The following is a 19,027-nucleotide window of genomic DNA, read 5'->3' as shown; positions in this document are numbered from 1 at the left end:
CGTATGTACACAAGCTGCGCAGTTACGTCATACGCACTATGGTAGTTTCCCTTTGAAAATTTCACAGCTCAATGAAAGTTTCGAATGGATCAACAAGTTTTACTTTTGATACAAACTGAAACGCTCTTTCGTCTCATCTGGCGCACGAAATCCCCCACTGTGGCGGAGCATGCAGCCTCCTAGGTCAGTGCCTTCCGCGTCAGATTAAAGAAGCACGTTGTTCCCTGGTCTGTCGCCTGGACGTCAAGGTGGACATTTCACGGTACTAGGGGGAAAAATGGAACTATGCGGATGGTCACTGCTAGAGCAACGAAGAAGATCGTCGTCTGTCCAGAGACAATATCTACTTATAATGTGAGAAACACATGTATGGTTATGTATATTTCGGTAGCCGGAGGAGTGAGGTCACAGCTTGCTGCCTTCCACAGAAAACCTCGCAATCGTTTTCATCGTGGGAGTTGCGCTGTGTCTACTGTTCCTCCCTCAATGTGCAAAGCAACACAAAAATAGTCAATGAACTCGAGAACCGGGAAATGTTTTTCTGCATCTTTGCCTTGTTCCTTCGTTTGAAAAATGATCTCCGTGAACAACAGACTTCCCCTGCTCTTCATAAGCGCTGCACGGAGCCACCCCACAGCGCAGACTTCGACATCTTAACACATTACGCTTAATCCACATTGGTTATGTTCTCGACGCACTTTACCGCGGGGAAAACGACAGATCTGCCTCCGATAGAGATCAATAAACTGTGATCTTTGAGCCTTACTGGTTCTCCCTCTACACATCGACTCATGCATAAATATATCTATATATCTATCTATCTATATATATATATATATACGTGTGTATACATGATGATGTAAGTAATGATGTGCACGCAGAGAGAAGTAATTTTTCCGCTGGATAGATGTGCCTAGAGAAATAATCGCAAACTGGACAGCCTCTAGAAGTATTTTCGAAAAAGTTGGTTTTCCCTCTGTCCGGTTGTTTGTGGGGAAGCTCCAGAGAGGCTCCTGTCGCCATCAGAAGCAAAACAATCATATTTTTGATTAGCGTAGCCTTGTACACAGCTCGGGCTCTTCGGTGAGACAGACTTATTGTTCCACATTTTGTGGCTACCGTCTGCTAGTGCGCAACGTGGGCGGATTTCCAGGTTTCATTTCCGGGTTTTCGTGTCCAGAAATCAGTTTTATTTCCACTATTTCCCACGCCGTGGGCTACGCACAGAGAGAACGTACAAAGGGAGGCAAAGATCCGGCGTTTTTTGACTCAGAAACACAGACTAGGCTGGCTGTTCTCACGGGTACTGAATTGTTTTAATGGTGAGGCCTGACTGTAGGGGCTCTATCGTAGGTTCCCTCGCTTGCACGCAGCAGATGGCGGCTGCCACCCCTAGAGGAGATACGTAGCCATACTTGTCCGTGGCAATTACGGCTGCTATATCTACAGGTTCGAAGATCTTTGTCTGGCGAGGTACCTGCGTGGCTACTCGGGGCAAGGCCAGGGACAGCAACTGACTTGTACATCCGTGGACGTTTCCGCGGAACTTTTCCAAAAGTCTTTGGCTCGAAAAAAAGTGACAATACACTCCAAGTTCCGCACGGAAAGTGCAAACGCGCAGTTGGCGGAAGAGGTGGCATCTGAGACCTGCGCAGCTGTAGCATTGAGAAGTCCAACTCGCTGAATATAGTCGCCAGAAAAAGGGAATTGCTCCTATTTCAGAAATGATAACTGCCAGGACGAGGGTCCTGCTCATACTGGCGGCTGAGTGATAACATTTTTCCCCTCTTTTCAGTAATCCCGTGAGCACTCGCGAAGGAACTTTTCTCAGGACTGTCTACGACGAGTTGGACTTCTGATTTAGATCTTTACCGGATCCTAAATTTGTCTTCCATCCATTTATTCTTCTCTGCACATACTGTTCAACCCTGGGCCACTCAGTACTCGCCAGGCTCGGAAGCTAGCGTGGGTAGAGACTTCGTGATTCCCACGACCGGAGTTTGCTGAAACAAGGGATCAACAGCAGACATTTTTTCATTGTTTTTGCCAGGAAAGTAAATACGAAGAGTAGCGTTTGGTATGCAGTCCTCACATAGACACCCACTAGGCGCACAATTCAAACCGGCCTCTCGTGTTGGGGTGAGAACAGAAACGAGACCCTGAAAAGGAGTGAATCAGCGGGTGCTTCTGGCACCCTCGAGAGCCGTATAAGCACGCGACGTCTGCGCGTCGAAGTAGACCACGCGAGACACAAAAGCACACACAAATCAACACGAAAAATACACACGATAATTCCGTCCTTGTACAAAACGGAGAACAGGTGTAACAACGAAAAACAACAGAACTCCGGACCGATGCAGTCTCCAGCGCAGTCGACCCACTTGTCTTCAAACTTCCTCGATCTTCCCCTTTTCCGCCCTTCTGCGGAATTCTGAAAATATCTTTGTCTTGCGATTATCCCGGAAAACTGCTAAGGGAACGACAGTCGTGGACTCGGTTCCCGTTCACACATGGAAGCGACACATTTTCCTTCTCTTTTCCACCTCCGCACGCGGAACTCTGCGCCTTTTCAGTCTTTTCACTTTCCTTTGGTGTTTGCATGCACTCTCTTTCCCTTCGCCCCTTTCTCGCGACCTCTCTCTCTTTCCCACCTACGCGAAACGCGAGAGTTTCTTCTCAACAAGGCTTGCAATGACTTTGTTTCCACGCAGGCGTACTGGAGGCCTCTCATCAACTCAGCCCCTTGCGGATCTGCGTGAAGCAAGAAAACTCCAAACAGCGGTCCTTTTGCCGGCCACCCTCCGAGGCAAAAGGCGGCGTTCTACGGCGAGAAAAGTGGAAAGAGACACACACCGAACGTAGCGTTACTGGACCCCTTAGGACTGTTTCGACACCCAAGCAACCGCCAAGTGCGTCCATGGGAAAACAGAGAAGCGAGTCAAAACAGTGGCGCCTGCGAGGAAGAGCGGCACTCGCCTAAACTAGTGATTCGCCAGAACTGTTTCGGCTCTTGTTCAACAACGAGACTCGAGATCTTTACGAAACCGAAGAAAAATACACTTTTCAACCCGCATTCAGATCTTCCGTTTTTCGCCAGAGGCGTATGACAACCGAAACAGGTAACTCTGGAAGGTCTAGCGCCTGCTCGCGCCTACCCGGGCGCCGACGCGATGCCTAGAGCTCTCTGAGACGACTTCTCCTAGAAACTTGAAAAAGGAGAACGCAAAATATGCCACACTTGAGGTCGGAGGAAAAAAAGAGTGGCACTGCAGTTCGGATTTGAATTCGGTTAAAATGCAATGGAATCACGGTTGAAAACCCCGAAAACGACGCCGTAGGTCAACTTCTGTGTCCGGTGTACATACACCGGGGGCGCGTGTGCGGGGTCGCGGGAAGACGGGATATGGCGCAACTGACAACACCGTGAAGGCATTTTCTCCATTCTCTCGAAGAACAATAAACTTTACTAGTTACAAGAAACCTGGAAAACTTTTTTCGGTACCCTTCTTGCCGTGAATTCCATCGCGCCTTCGCTTCTACGACATCGTCTGTCCCAGGCACTGCAGAAACGCCTCGCAGCCATTCCGCACAATCTTTTTTCCCTTCAACACCAGCCTCGACATCTCCTTTGCATGCTCGCAACCCCTCACCTCCGCCCAGCATCCGCAGCCAAACCACTTCACTACGAAGACCTGGCAATAAGAGGTTTAGTTCGTGAGAAACGACCTCCGCGCCGCCAAGGTAGATTGGCCACACTCCAACCCCCTCTGTTCCCTTCTGGAACAGCAAATGTAAAAACTTCTGTGAAGAAGCCAGTCCTGCTCTTCTGGCTTCTCAGTGTCTCTCTCGCAGCCGTCTCCAGCCGAACAGCAGGCGCATGCGCGGGCACATGCAGACAACTCAACTCCTTTTCGCTGGGTAAGAGTCGAAAGAAACCCCGAATGCGTGCAGAACCGACTGAAGGCCCTGGCAGAGACTAGAAGATTCCTTTTTAGGGAGCTGTGTTCTTTTCATCTAGGCCATAATCGCCGGCGCTTTGGAAGTCAGAGCTGCTCTCTGAGGAAATACAAAAGACAGACAAGATTCATCTTTGAAAGTCGCGCAATGCAGGGACAGGGAACTCGGGTTCCTCACTCTAAAAACGGTCTCGAGCAAACTTAAAACCGTGTCTAACAATTCGAGAATTTCCTCGCATGCACCATAAAGACGAACCCCTGTCAAAAAAGACGGCGTGTGCCCGGAAGAGACATGAAGACACACTGACTGCGCTCAAAACCAGGAGAATGCGAGAGAACGATTTCGGTCGCGATGAGAATCATTAAAAATACTTGTTTGAGACTATGACTCCAAGTACGACCGTCCAGACTATACTGGCACCAGAGAAGTTGTTTTCTCTCGCCGTCCATGTGGGAGATACCAGTCATCAACGTAAATCTTTTTCCTGACCCGTCCTCCATCGAACAGATCGTGTAAAACGCATGCACGAATTTTTGTATTACTTGCACAGCCTCACCCGTCCCTCTCCCCTCCCTCGCCCTCTGCCTGCACGTCTTCCCGACTCCAGCCTGGCCTCATCCGGCCTATATTCGGATAGAGTCGCTCACCGCCTCGCGGGCCTTCTTGAGTCTGTACAGGGGCTTGGGGATCAACTCGTCGAGGATGAGGTTGACGAACCCGCAGCCGATGGCAAATAGGTAGAGGTACCAGGGCAACGCGCAAGTGGAGAAGGCGCTTTGAATGCCCGGAACGATCGTCAGGAGAGACGTCAGGGTCGCGGAAATGCTGCATGCTAAGTGCATCCAAGGATTTCGGTTGAAGACGAGGAAGAACCACTGCCAAGTCCGGACCTGAAGAAGCGAAAACAAAGATAAAAGCAGACTCAAAGAAGAGGCACGGGAACGCGGAGGAGGAAGGAAAAGGCCAGCGAGAGGAAGGAAAACGCCAGCGAGGAAGCACAGTAACTGGGTTCGTACGGTGGAAGAAATGAAGGAAACTCGACCTACGCAGAGTAAGAAGGCGACAACACGAAACACCAACCGGCTTTGTATGTAGAAAAGGTCATGTTATTTCAAAAAGTTCCTCAACTCTCACCGTGTATGCTCGGAGCATTTCACACCAGACGGCAGTGATGAAGGAGCAAGTTCTGCCCATCTTGGCGCCGCGAGCAGAGACGTCAAAATAGTCTTTGGGGGCTGATCCTTTCGGCGTATCGGTCGCAGATGAAACTTTTGTGCCTGCCTTGGGCATGCAGAACCCAGTTTCCGAGTCGGTATCGACACCTTCTGGGCATCCGTCTGACATCGCCTCCACAATGTACTTTGCAAGACCTGGCGTCTCCACAGTCACGTTGGGGTGTTTTCCAGCCAACGCTCCCAGCACCTGCTCCATTTTGCCGGCTGCAGAAAGAGACGCATTTGAAAAAGGTTCAAAATCAAGAGTCTTAGAGACTTGCTCCGAGAGGGAGGACATTAGGCAAACATACTTCAGAAACGGATGCTGGCGCAAAGTCGGAGTCCGAAAGGACAAAGGGTTCTTCTGCAAGCGCCTGGCTTGGCGCGTCCCAAGAGGAAAAAACGCAAAGATCTGCTTATTCGAGACGGACAAAGATGTATATGCGCACAAGTAGCCCGACTTTGATGTTCCGCTGAATGAAGTTTCTCTCCTATTGTCTCGGCAAATTCTCGAACTTGAACGAGGGTCACCAGCGTTGCTGCACACCTTGTCGTGAAACAGTCTGCAAGGTGCCAATCGATCCCGGTTCTTCAACAGGTACCGTTTGCAGCAGAAATCCACAGCATTTTCGCCTTTCAGAGTCGGTTTCCCCACTTCACTTCGTCGACAGAGCATTGCAAAAAAAGCGGAGGACCGGCACGACTCGCACAGACTTGAAAGAACTGAAAAGAAAGGAAATCGTCTTCGTAAAGGAAAGAGAACTCCTTATTGGAAAGGAGAAGGTCTGCAAAAAAAGCACCGTCTGCGAAGAAGACTCCTCACTTTTGGGATTCCAAAAATCGATGTGGGTCACCCAGCCAGTGTAGTCTTGCGTGACTCGGTACTCAAAGGATCGACAGAAGTACCGGTAGTCGATGTCTTTCTGTAAAAAAATAGCACATCGACGCATGCACGGGCTCACATCACCGAAGAACGAGGCCTCCATATCAGACACAGTCCAAGGGTCGACACACGTACCCGTTAACTCGGGAGGAGAAAAAGACCTTTCTCGATATTCCAATAACGCCTTCTCTTCACGGATCGACCCATTGTGCTCTACAATCACCTATCCCCACACACCTCCATCTACCGTTATAGATTACAAAGAAATTAAAGTAATATACACGTATGCATTTAGACATAGATGTATATATATATATATATATATATATATGAGTATGCAAATGCTTGTCTACATGCGTATCTAGAGAGTGCATGTAGGCAATATACCACGAGGTCTGAGAGGTCTAGGTCTCCCCTCGGAACGCAGATGCGGAAACGAGAAGTCCCCAAATATTTGTCACTCTCTTGTCGAAACGGCCGTGCACATCAACCGCGTTCTCCACTGAAGCAAAGAGGTACGACAGTCCGAAGGAAAACTGCAAGAGTGAGAGTTGTCGGGAGACAGGCAAATCACTCGAAAGCAACTCCCGTTTCCGGTGGAAAATTGGAAACCCACCTCTCAGTCACAACACGGCCTCACTCCAGCGATTCAGAATGTCTCTGTTCACTCGATTTGCGCTACTCCAGTGCAAACGGAAACGTCGAAAAACGGTAACTACATGCAACAGAGCGCTCTTGAGTGCCACTAGAAAGCTACAGACAAAGGACGCTTGGCCCTAGTCGCCGTGGATATATATACATACACACGCATACATACGTACACTGGTATATATATATATATATATATGGGGGAAGGGTATTTCTGGCACCTGGACTAGCGCGTAAATCGTCCTAGCACTGCGTTTCCTTCCCACTCACGTTGTGTGACAGCTGCGTGGCGGTGAAGTAGGAACACTGTTCATGGAGAGGATTAAGTTGGACAACGCCAGTGCAGAGGTAAAGACCCAAGGCAAGCGACATGAGAACGCAGCCAGCCTCGAAGATCGTATGCGGAAGATTGCCGTACAGCCACCAGTCTCGCGTCATGATCGGCTGCTTGCGGGGCCGCGGGGGAATCTAAAAAGGACAAATGCACAACACACAAGCACGCGTAAAACCGCAGTGCAACGCAAGAAAGCCAACACCATGTATCGTGTACAGAAAACAAAGCGCCTAAATTTGTCCTTGCTTATATATATATATATATATAGAGAGAGAGAGAGAGAGAGAGACGTGTACGATGTTCGCGTGACGATGTCCACGCAAATACATCGATACACTAGACAGAGAGAGGCATGTGACAACGGGCATACACTCTCACGCACAGACAAGAAGCAAGTCACAAGACCCCTGTTCACATATGTATATATATTGTCTCACCTTCATATTTTCGTCGTCCGATGGTTCTTTGGCGAGAGCGACGGCTGGGCAGCCGTCGCTCATGAGATTGAGGAAGAGCACCTGGAGGGCCTCCAAGGGAAGCGGCATCGAGGCTGCGATTGCGATTGTCAGGTAGATGATCTCGCCGATGTTCGTGCCGAGGAGGAAGCAAACGAATTTCTGGATGTTCGAGTAAATCTTCCGGCCCTCCTCGACCGCCGCGACGATCGTCACGAAGTTGTCGTCGAGCAGAACCATTTCGCTGGCGCCTTTCGCGACGTCGGTGCCAGCAATGCCCATGGCGACGCCGATGTCTGCGGCCTTCAGCGCAGGCGCGTCGTTCACGCCGTCGCCAGTCATCGCCACGGTGTGCCCCTGGCGTTTCAGCGCCTCGACGATCGCAATTTTGTCCTCCGGCTGCGCGCGCGAGAAAACCTTCACTCTGCGGGGAAAAAGAGGAGGAAGCCAGCGGAAAAGAAGAAAGAAAAGTAACTCCTCAAACGAAGGAAGACGCACGCTCCCCCACCCGTCGAGTCCATAACACCTACACAGACTCCAGATCATCCCAATATATATATATATATATATATATATCTGTGTGTCTGTCTTCAGCAGTCAGCGACAAAGAAACGGGACAACTCTCCACAAAAACCCGTGTACAAATATCTATGCACACATATACGCACACATCTACTTCTACTCCTCGCCATAAATATATATATATATATATGCACGCGTATGTACACATGGGCATACTTATATATACATATTTACTATATATATATATATATATAAATGTGAAACATTTACCTGGCGATGATTTCATCGAGTTCTTCTTCGGGGAGGTGCTCGTTCATTGGGTCATCGTCAACATGGAGACCCGAGCACTGGATGCTTTGTTGTTCTGGATCGTCCTGCGAGGTAAGAAGACCGATGTCTTTCGCAATGGCGACAGCTGTCGGTCGCTGGTCACCTGTGATCATGATCACACGAATTCCTGCTTCTCCACAGCGGTCGATCGCCTCTCGCACTCCTACACGCGGCGGATCCACGGAGCCGATGACGCCGAGCAGAACAAGTTCCTGAACAGGAAAGGAACGCGCTCGTCTGGACAGTGAGGGTGAAGCGACGAAGGGTATGGGGAAAGGAATGACAAGTACAGCAAAGCGAACCAAATCAAGGAAGGAAGACACCAAGCCCCAACACGCGCCCCCTTGGTGCGGGTGCTCTTTCGGGACACAAGGTCTCGCAGCGTCGGGTGCCCTCGGGTGTGGAAGCAAACGCTTTCGCAACTTGGTGCGAGACCAAAGCGAAGGCGGAGAGCCAGTCGCGTGCTGTGCACAAGACCTTCGCGTCAGAAAAAAGTTCTTGGCTGTGTCTCTTTTCTCTCTCTCGGCAAGAGAGAAAACGACAGAATCCTCCGTGGCTTCGCTGGCTCCTCCCGTTTACCTCGCGCGTCTCTCCCAGAGCAAACTTGAGTCTCTCGTCGGCGCCTGCTTGTCTCCGAAGAGCTGCGACATCTGCATCCGTGAGAGGACGGAACGTGAGGGCGAGGACACGAAGAGCCTGTTCAGACAGTTCGAGGTTGACAGCCTCGACTTTCATGATTTCCTCGGGCGTCATTTGCTTCTCCCACTCGACAGAAGGTCCGGAGATCCCCTCTCTGACGGTGTAGCGAACGTGTTGCAGAACCTGGAGAAAGACAACAAAAACGCTCGTTTCTTCAGCTTCTCCAAACGTTCGGCGACGAGAGAGACGACCCCACACGAGAAAGGAAAAAGGTCTCGAGGCAAAGTGCTCTCTGCGGGACTGGAAAAGCCTCTGCAGTCTCCGCACAAGCACAAACGCGGGGGGGGGGGGGCGGTCAAGAACGAACAAAGTCACCCCCTCTTGATTCCCAGGGCAGACCTGGAAAGTCTTTGTTCACGGACCCTGCGTTTTCTTGCGCTTTTCAACGACGCTGTGTGCAGTACATGAACAGACGCGGCATCCAGCCAGGGCCTGAAAAACCGCCTCGGCGACGTGTAGATCTTTCTGCATGTTGGAGTCGTGGAGACGTCAACAACGCAGCCAAAGAAATGAGATCGAAAATGAATGCAGACTAAAGTACACGTAGAAGATGATTTTATATTGAAAGCCATATAGTAGATGAACAAGAATTGCAGCCAGTTCGACTGAATCCAAATAGAGCTACTGTCTCGGTAAAAAACGAGAAACGCTTCCCGACGTAAGTTTGCCAGACACCACTAGGCGGAAGACCCTCCTCATGAACAAGCGTTGAAGCAGAAGCCTGAATGCTTGCAACCTGCATGCGCAAGGAGTCGCCTCAAAAAGAGGACGTCTTTCCCCTCGAAACGAACACAGCGCCAAATGCACAAATGCCCATGGATTCGTACGGTGCGTTGCTCCTTTGAGACTGGGAAACATTCAAGGAAAGAAGACGACCCATTCTGGGCTCGACATGAGAAAATGCGAGACTGGGGAAGCTCGAACTCACTCGGTCGGGTGCTCCCTTGACGATGGCGCAGTGCGTGTACTTCGTTCCTGTTGTGTTGTTGAGGCAGATGTCTCCGAAGTAGTTCACGGCGGGCAACTGATGAACAGTCATCATCATTTTTCTCGACGAGTTGAAGGGAACTTCCAACTCCTGGACGCGAGGAAAGTCCGCCTTCGCGTCGTGCATGCCGCACATCTCTTGTCCGGCCACCGTCTCTCCGAAACGCGCCTTCGCCGCCCCCACCACAATGGCGCCTACACTCACAGAAAGTGTAGTTGCAGCCACGGAAAATGGAAGATACTCAACAAGAAAGGAAGACGAAGCAGAGCTCATGTAGGTTCGACTTAGAAGAGAAGCATCTGCCGCCAGAAGAGAGGCGACGAACGAGTTGCTGCGATTGAGTCACTCCAAATCTACCACCAGGCCGGGCGAAGCGAACACAAAACGTATGTGCGCCTCTGGCTAAAACGACGGGAAAAGCGAATCTAATCGAATCGCCGACAAGCAACGACACAGACACAGGGGCAAGAAGTCAGAGGAACGCCCGCCAGTGTTTCGGCTGCGTTTGCCGACACACCGCGGACTTCCAGTCGCGAAAACTGCTTTCCGAACTCTTGAGCGCCACTGTTTCTCTTCTTCTCTGACTCAAGGGGCCCTGCCGGGCTCGCGGAAGAGCCTTTTCTCTCTCCAGTTGAAAGCAGTCAACGGTGAAACCGAAACTAGGGCACCTCTGTTTCGCGGACTGGCGTTTTGACCTTCAGTCCAGTCCGATAGTGAAGCACACGAATCCGAGAGAACGTGCATGACTGAATCTCGTGACTGAGATCCTCTTCAGGATCCGCGGCACTGAGACAACGCCTATGTTGATTCGATGGCTGCTGCAAACGAGTTCTTTCAACTGACGCGGTAAACGAAAACTCGGACATGTCCTCACCTTCGCTCATGTTGCCTTTGGCTAGCCACCGATTGGTGTCTGGGTCGCGCGAGAGAGTCGTTGCATGCGAATTCAAGTACCCCGAGAGCATGACAGAGCGCACCAGTTTCGTGGTGGGGTCTTTGTTCGCTGGATTTCCGTAATTGTAGCAAACGGCGTCGAAGTCCTGGAAGGCTCCGTCCCGGTACTGCAGCATCAGGTTGCTCTGGAAAAAAGAGAAAGGAACAATTAAAAACAGATAAGACGATGAAAAAAGAACAACCGATAGGGAGGATACGAGAGAGGAAGAGGATGGGTCAAAATGTCGGAAACCAAGGGCTCAGAAGGCCATCGGTGGCACCCGTGTGTTAACTTGCAAATTCCTTTCTGTCTATACTTGCCAAAGAAAGAAACAGCTTGAAGGAAGAAAGAATAAAGAGATTTTTCCTCATTTCTCAACTCGCATGCAGGCATCATGCCTTCCCGCATGTGCGGTGAACATCAACATGCAAAAGTCCAACAGCTTGTTAATAATGGCAGACGCATATATATATCCAAATACGTAGACTTGTACATACATACATATACATACGCATATATATATATATATATATATGTATGTATGTAAATTGATTCACTGAGATAAAAGTGGAGACAGTAACTGGATGCAAGTGTGTGGGATAAAGCAGGTACATCCGTAGATAAAAAGAAGTACAAAGTTTTGTGCACACCTGTTTCATCCACACATCTGATCGCTTGGCCTTGTCCACCTCGGTTGCCCCCTCGAAATCTTACTTTCGTTTTTTCGTCGAGAGCGTTGTAGTCGAAGATGCCTCCGTTGGGATCGAAGCCCTTGGTGGGGTAGAAACCGAAGCTTTTCGTCAGGCCGTCGGCATCGACAACCTTTCCGTTCCGGCACACAGTCACCAGACGAACGGCGGTCATCTTCCCTTCCGTGAGAGTTCCAGTTTTGTCACTGCAAATGACAGAGCAGCAGCCCAGCGTCTCGACAGCGGGAAGCTTGCGCACATTCGCTTTTCGCTTCACCATGTCTCTGGCGCCGAGAGACAAGCAAATCGTGACGACCATCGGCAGTCCTTCTGGAATCGAGGAGACTGCAAAGCCGACAGCCACGAGGACGATCTGAAAAAGTAGAAGAAAAAAGGCGACACGGGGGGAAGGCATATAGTCATTGGCATTTGACAACAATTGTCCGTATAGACTCGTCGCTGTACTCATAGGACAAAAGTGAGGCGGCACAAAGCGCGGAGAACGTGCGCAGAAGCTTGCTTGTAGCCACCGCAGGGTCTGCCGCTTCTTTTGAGCAAACAGTGTGCAGGCAACGGGGGAGAAAAGTGGAAATGAAAAATTCGAAACGAACATCAAACGTTCTCAAGCAGATTCGTATTTTACTTGCGGCGTCCTAAAATCGCCAGACGCTTTTTTAAAGGCAACCCGCAGACAAATATGAATCGCCAGAATCCCTAGGATATTCTCAATAGGACTTCAAGTAGGAGACACAGACAAGAAAGACCTCAAGACGCAGCGGGTGCAGCTACACATACACCCGGAACAAGTTTTTTTTCCAGAAACCTAAACGCAGGTCGCCTTCCAACTTCAGTCCCCAGACAAGTAAAGACGATTCAGCGAACCAGACTCGATCGGGGCGTAAGACCTTTCCTAAATCGACGTTCCTTCAAGTGAATTTGTAATCTCTCTCCATTCATCCATCAGAAGTGGCCTTTGGAATTCCAGCAAACGCAGGTTGACATATATATATATATATATATATATAGGCAGAATAACCGGTACAGATGTGTGTATAAGAGGAACACCAGGTAATTACGAATATCTATTTGAGGAAACTCAACACCGGGAAGCTGTATGCAAATCTATATTTACACAGAAGCACAGCAGAAGGTAACTCTACATTTATATATATATTTATATATATATATGAGCACAGAAAAGCACGTACCAATAGAATTACAAAGCAGCAGCAAGAACAGGTACCTCCCTATCTCTCTCTCCCTCTCTCTCCCTCTCTCTCTATATATATATATATATGACTGGAAAGGTCTCTTTGTGAGTCTGTGTGAAGCGCATGAAACGTTTGAGCGTACAGTGAAGACGGGGTCGGCGTCGGGGTGTGCGGGGTCTCTGTATCCCGTAAGAATGGCGACGACGACGACGATGATGAGGACGCAGATGGCGATCAGTCCAATCATGCCTCCCAGTCGATTCAGGCCACGTTGAAGGGGAGTGAGCCTGGAGCCTTCACCGGCCTTCTTGAGTTGCTGCGCAATGCGGCCGACTTGGGTCTCCATGCCAGTCGCGAAGACCAGGCCCCGGCCGCTGCCGTTCGTCACGATCGTCGACGCGAAACACAAGTTCGTCGCGAACGGGGTGTCGTAGTCCTTCGCGCGGAGCGTCTTGGAGATGTCCTCGCTTTCGCCGGTCAGCAGCGCCTCGTTCGTCTTCAGTTCGACCGATTCGATGCAGCGCATGTCGGCGGCGACGCTGTTCCCAGTCGACAGAAGCACGATGTCTCCCGGGACCACATCGACTGCGCCGACGGTCTGAGCTTTCCCCTCGCGAACGACAACACAGCCTGGCGCCGCCATGCTTGCCAGCTTCGCCAGCGCGTTGCTCGCTGCGACGACAGGGCGCGGACACAGAAGACGCGGCAGGGGACGGCTGAAGTCCGCGCGGCGAGTGGCGAGAGGCAGGCCGGTGAGAAGCAAAAGCGTGCAGTGAGACGAACGCGGACAAGAGAGCGGAAGCGGAAACATATGCAGAAAAGGGAGTGCAGAGACGCGAAGAACACAGAATGGAAAGAAAGACTCGAAGAAAGAGTGAAGAGAGAAAAAGTGTGAACGGGCTGCTACAGCAAGACGAGTTCCCTCTCCAGAGACCGAAGAAGAAGGAAAGGGAGCTGGGCCGCGGAAGAAATGAAACCCGCAAGCACAGTCTTCCCCTCGCTGTGAGTCTGAGACGATCCACAGTGCATGCGTTTGCAGAGCCGACGGACAACGCAAGCTCCGATACGTGCCATCTCGCGAGAAACGACGAAGAGCGTCTCCGAAGGCAGCGCAAAGGAAGCTTCTTGTGTGTATAGGGAGTAGACAGGTCCCTTGAGGACCACACCTTCCGTGTATAATGATGCAACGCAAATCACGTCGGCTAGCCGCAGGCGTGCCACTGAGGCTATCCACGAAACGCAGCCACCGGGAGGTGTTCGAGCGCTCTTGGTCTTGTGTAACGCAGAAAAACGAACATTTCTTCTAAAGGCTTGCTGCATCGTTCGGAGGGGACCCTCAAAAGGAAGGCGCTACGTTTTGCCACAAGCAATGGTCGCTTTCGAACGCTCTACTTCACGAAATATCTCCCTGCGGCGATTCCCGGCAGCCATGCACGCTGCCAATGAAGAAGAAACGTCTCTTGACCAAATGGGGTGCAGAATGAAAGGCGAAAAGACTCGAGGCACAGTCGACCATGCACGTTCGTTTATCCTTTGCTGTGGCTCGAGGGACACAGACCCCTAGAATCTTGAAACCAGCTGTCCTATCAGCGAGTGCAGATGAAAAATCGAACACACGGAAAGAGGAATTTGTAGACTGGACAGTCGCCGCTGTGACCAAGCTTCCTCACCCGACTTTTCCATGTAGGTTGCGAGCGACGCGTTCAACGTGACGATGATGAAGATCGCTGCGCCTTCCACCCACTCTTGGAGAGCGAGGGACGCAATGGCCGCGACGAGGAGGAGCAGAACGACCGGACTCAGGAACTGCTGAATGAAAATCTTCCAAACTGGTTCGCTCTTGTCTTTTTCGAGGACGTTAGGACCGTACCGCCGTCGGTTCTCCAGCACCTGCTCTTCTGTCAGGCCGGTGGACATGTCTTTCAAGCCGAATTCCTTGGCGAGCTCCTGGGAAGAAAGAGTAGTCCGCAGGTCCCAGAACACAAAGGTGGGCACTCTCTGCTGCCGGCTGGGGTCGCAGAATGCAGAGAAAAGAGACGTGCTTCGCAGAGAAGCGGAAATCAGACGCCTCTCAGATTGAGAAGAGTTTTTCAACACATCGGCATGCACGGCGATGAAGTGTGTGTAGCGACGGCGCAACTCGACAGGCTGTTTCACGAAGGAAACGAGGGATGGAACTAAAATGGCTCAGAGAGGATAAAGAGTTCCCACCCACGTCCAAGGAATGTGTGCCGAGGGTGTTCGTACACCACTGCAGTTCCAGGCGCGCGAATTATGTGGTTTGGACAAACGGAAGTTTTCCGCGCTTCGCAGTGTCCTGCTGTCTCGCACTTGCCGCTTCAGCTCTAGGATGCATTCTGCCCTGGTCAGTTCCGATCTTGAAGCATGAAGCTGCATCGAGTTTTGAATGCCGTAACTGGAGTCAAAGTCATCAATAGAGCGAGCAGTAAACTCTATTCGAGGCGCACTCCTTCACAAGATGGACACTCGAAGAGCTTTTATCTTTCGCCTCGCAGAACGCAGGGACAATCGCTCGACAAAGACGACTGGTGTGACGCAAGTTTTTTTTCTCGGCCCTCCAGAAACCGCCTCCGAAGTGGAAATGTGTCTAGACTCTGCTGTAACAAGTTAGCGTCGATTCCAGTCCACACTTGAACCCAGCACTTCAGTTGATCAGCATTAGGATAGGCATGCTTCGCCAAATGGTCTGAAATCTGGGTGTCGTTTTGTCGCGCATGTAACTCTGTGGAAATCTGTCAAGTTTCCCGTCTGTACAAAGAACCCAAGCTGTGACTGTCTGCCGCACCAGAGACCCTGAAGGGGTGGCATGGCTACGTTTTCTCCAGGGGACTCCAGGAGGTACACGCCGCACATGGATGGTGTTCATCTATGCCTCTACAATGATCCTCGGTTTCATTTCTCCCAGATTCTAACTTGTCGCGTAACCATCGCTCCTCGTTGAATCAGACGTCCTTTCTCGCCTTCAGTGTCACCTCCCTGGGACCGCTTTAAGGTTACGTCAGACACCCAGTACCATCTATGTTTCTGGAAAGTCATAGAGAACCGACTACGGCATCGGAGGAAAGAAAGACAACCGCACCGACGCGGGAGTCTCTTGCATTTGATCGTCAAGTGGAACACATCGGGACGTCCACTGTGGGCATGACCTACAATAAGCCAGATGATCACGCTATCGACCCCGATAGAATGACCTGTCCACGGAGCAGGTTGATTCCCCACTGGCTGTGTCTCGAGGACCTCAGCGCATGCTGTTGCACGTCTAAAGGAGTGTGGAATGACCTGAACGAGCGCTCGAAGAAGGCTCACCTCAATGGGGAGTGAAGCGAATCGGTTCTTCCCGCTGGTCGGGTGCGACTGTTCCGTTAGAGTGACGGCCATCCGGAAAGCTTCGGGGTCGCTCTGTCTAGCAGTCTCGACGAGCTCCTTGAGGCTGACGTGGCTTTTGCTGAGGCGATCGATGACCTCGGTCTCGACGTTTTCGTAGCCCATGCCTGGCGCTAAGCTCATGCTGCTGCTGGCAGGAAGCAGGCGGGCGTGCTCGTCTCGGTGCATCTGTGAGACAGAAGAAATCGACTTGCCCAACTGCGAGTGCCCCGTCCCGCTGCCCCCGACGGTCGACTCGCGTTTGCTCGAGAACCTCCGCAAGTGGTGCGAGTCGCGCCTCGGAGACTCGCCATCGTGTCCAGCCACCTTCTCTTCGGCGCCCGCAGCGACCGGCTGCGAGCCGACTTTGCCAGGTTCACTCGCACCATTCGAAGGCCCGCCGTCTGCGCTCGAGGAAGTGTCTGGAGCGACCTGCGCGACCGGGGTTGCCGGATCCTGTCCGGCTGTCGAGAGCTTGTCAGCCGATGCTCGGGCCGCCATCGTGGCGCCGGGTGTGTGCACAGAGGACGGTCAGTGACGGCCTGCGTGCGCAGCGCAGAGTCAAGATCCGAGGATGCGATTGGGAGCTCAGTGCGCGAGTGGATGCGTGGAGAAAGTCGAAACCGGGGGGCTTGGAGAGGCAAAAGCAGCAGAGATCCGGAGAGACGGCTGTCAGGGAGCAGTCGTGGGGAACTGTGAAGACACGACGGTACGCCCTCTCCGGACCTGAGCACAAACGCATGTCAATTGCAGCGCGTTGTGCCCGCACAAGACGGCGCAGTCGCCGGTACGAACAAGTAGTAAGACACTTCAGTGGAAAACGCGCCAGATCCTGAGTGAAAGTCGCGTACCGGCGCTTCCAGAATGCAGACAGAACGCTCCCCACCCAAAGTGTGGGAGGAGGGAACGCAAAATCCGCAAATTGAGGGGTCGAAAACGACGAAAGCAGCAAGTATCAGTCAAGATTCTCTAGACACTGCAGATGAGAAAACGGGACACGGGACCCGGGCGATGTCTGTTCACACACACGTAGAGAATTCGACCACCACGGAACTGCTACAGCCATCCGTTCAGTCCTCCCACTTACTGGAAAACGGAGTTTTCACACCGGCTGGAAGGAACGCACAGATACGACTCAGACGAAACCCGCAAACGGACAAGCGGGTCGGGTATTCTGCAGTCCCGAGAAAGCGGTACTTTATTTTGCTCGCGCGGATCTGCGCAGATGCACTGCCCACAGCAGTGTGACTGCCACAAAAACCGAAGACACAGCTTGTGCACAGCGTGCCAGTTCGCGGGCAACGCCCCGGCGGGAAACGGTAGCAGGTTCAGAGCTTCGAGATCCTTACAAAATACCGTTCTTCACACAGGCGGATGGTGCTCCTCGGGTCGTCTGCGAAGTCCCGTTTGCCGAAATTGGGAAATTTTCGTTAGTGAACAAAGGAATGACACGCGCAAGTGCGCTTACTTTCGATGGGCGGGCTGGAGCCTGATTTGGCGGGCGGCAGCCCGTGTTCTCGACGAGTGACCCGGAGAAAGACCTCCGATACAAAGGAGAGGGCACCACTTGCAATTAATGTTGCCGCTTTATTATCTACTTCTTCACAGTTTCTTTTGAGGGGAGCTTTCGTTTGTCTACCGGCTTCATGGAGTGATCGACTATGGATGCCTCACCGCATGCCCAGTCCAATCGGCAACCGAAGTAAAGATCGGGCACAAGGTGTCAGGGAGCCCAAAAAATGTAGTCGGAATACACCATATTTATTGGTATTTCACTCCATATGGGTAAACCAATCTCCTGGGCGGGCAAATGTTTATTCCTGAACGTTTTTTTTCAGCCTTTCCCGCTGCATCGAGTTCAACGTAACGGCTGCCGCTGCAAGGCAGCAGCCGCCTTCGAGGGGGGGTACCGGAGAGTGACAGCAACGGGCACACTCCGAGGTAAATCAGGAAGAACCTACGTCTTTTCTGAGACGCATATAGGGCTTCGAACGGACGTATATGGACTCTCGAACTAGCGAACACACGTTTTCCTCAATGCTCTATGGACAAAGCCACGGAAAGAGTAGGCGTCTGTAGCTGTGGACCGCGCGAGGTATGTCGAGCTTCCCAGTCAAAGCGCCAGTCAGCATCAGACGCAGGAGTTCCTTCACCTGAGTAGATAATGCCAATGGAGCGAAAATGTCCTCCCCTGTAGCAGGAAATATCCACGCGCTGGCAGCGTCCGAAAAGATGATCTCATGTCCAAAAGTCTACGGCCGGTACAGCGTTCCGTTGGTTCAAGGATAACTCAGGCATTGCAATAAGAGTAGATTCGAATTCTCTGCTAGCGTGGAACACCACGTTCTGCCACCATCGACTCGCTTGTAGCAGGGCATGCGCACAAAAAAAGGGCATCGGCCACTTTGAGTCACGAAATGTCTACGATGCCGTTCGACTGGGAAAAAGAACGTCAGAGTGGCTACGGTTGGAGGTCCTTACGGTGGTAATTAGACGCTGAAGAGTTCGTACAGCGGAAAAGTTTTGTGATACTTGGCAGTCTTGGCAAAACCTACGAACGTGTACGCGACAGTAGGTGGAACCCTGGAGAAGTGTGCGACCGTGAAAGACTTGGAAATATCTGGAACCACTGCTGACATGAAGCCGTCAGAAAAGTACCAGATGGCCTCTAATGAAGCCCCGCTATCACAGAATGGTTCTCTTTACCGAAGGGAAACTGATTCAGGTATGAGTCTCATATCATGAAACCATCACACTGACGAACCTGACTTGGAGGTGG

At 51.5% G+C, this 19,027-nt stretch overlaps 1 protein-coding gene across 1 annotated transcript; it reads right to left on the bottom strand.

Annotated features, from left to right (window-relative positions):
- Positions 1-1,907: 1,907 nt before the first annotated feature.
- TGME49_278660 (P-type ATPase4, putative) lies at positions 1,908-17,433 on the bottom strand. The gene is made up of 15 exons (XM_018781813.1): positions 17,336-17,433; positions 16,192-16,974; positions 14,535-14,811; positions 13,007-13,536; positions 11,679-12,026; positions 10,905-11,109; positions 9,971-10,224; positions 8,923-9,165; positions 8,284-8,555; positions 7,474-7,915; positions 6,973-7,170; positions 5,995-6,094; positions 5,092-5,396; positions 4,605-4,847; positions 1,908-4,056 (listed from the first exon to the last, which is right to left on the bottom strand). Exons 2-15 carry the CDS (start codon positions 16,747-16,749, stop codon positions 4,015-4,017), a joined length of 4,017 nt encoding a protein of 1,338 aa, XP_018635122.1. The 5' UTR covers positions 16,750-16,974; positions 17,336-17,433; the 3' UTR covers positions 1,908-4,014.
- Positions 17,434-19,027: the final 1,594 nt, after the last annotated feature.

The sequence above is a fragment of the Toxoplasma gondii genome, chromosome XII (assembly GCF_000006565.2).
Source record: "Toxoplasma gondii ME49 chromosome XII, whole genome shotgun sequence".
Lineage (NCBI taxonomy): Eukaryota > Apicomplexa > Conoidasida > Eucoccidiorida > Sarcocystidae > Toxoplasma > Toxoplasma gondii.
Note: the sequence above shows the minus strand (reverse complement) of the source record. Positions and strands in the feature narration are given on the sequence as shown.

Bases quoted from the DNA above. Each gene is read 5' to 3' on its own strand.
- TGME49_278660 (XM_018781813.1), bottom strand. From the start codon at position 16,749: ATGGCGGCCCGAGCATCGGCTGACAAGCTCTCGACAGCCGGACAGGAT. The intron at 10,225-10,904 runs GTGAGGACATGT...CTGTGAGTGTAG, and splicing joins CAAAGGCAACATGAGCGAAG to GCGCCATTGTGGTGGGGGCG. The intron at 7,916-8,283 runs GTAAATGTTTCA...TTTTCCCCGCAG, and splicing joins CTCGATGAAATCATCGCCAG to AGTGAAGGTTTTCTCGCGCG.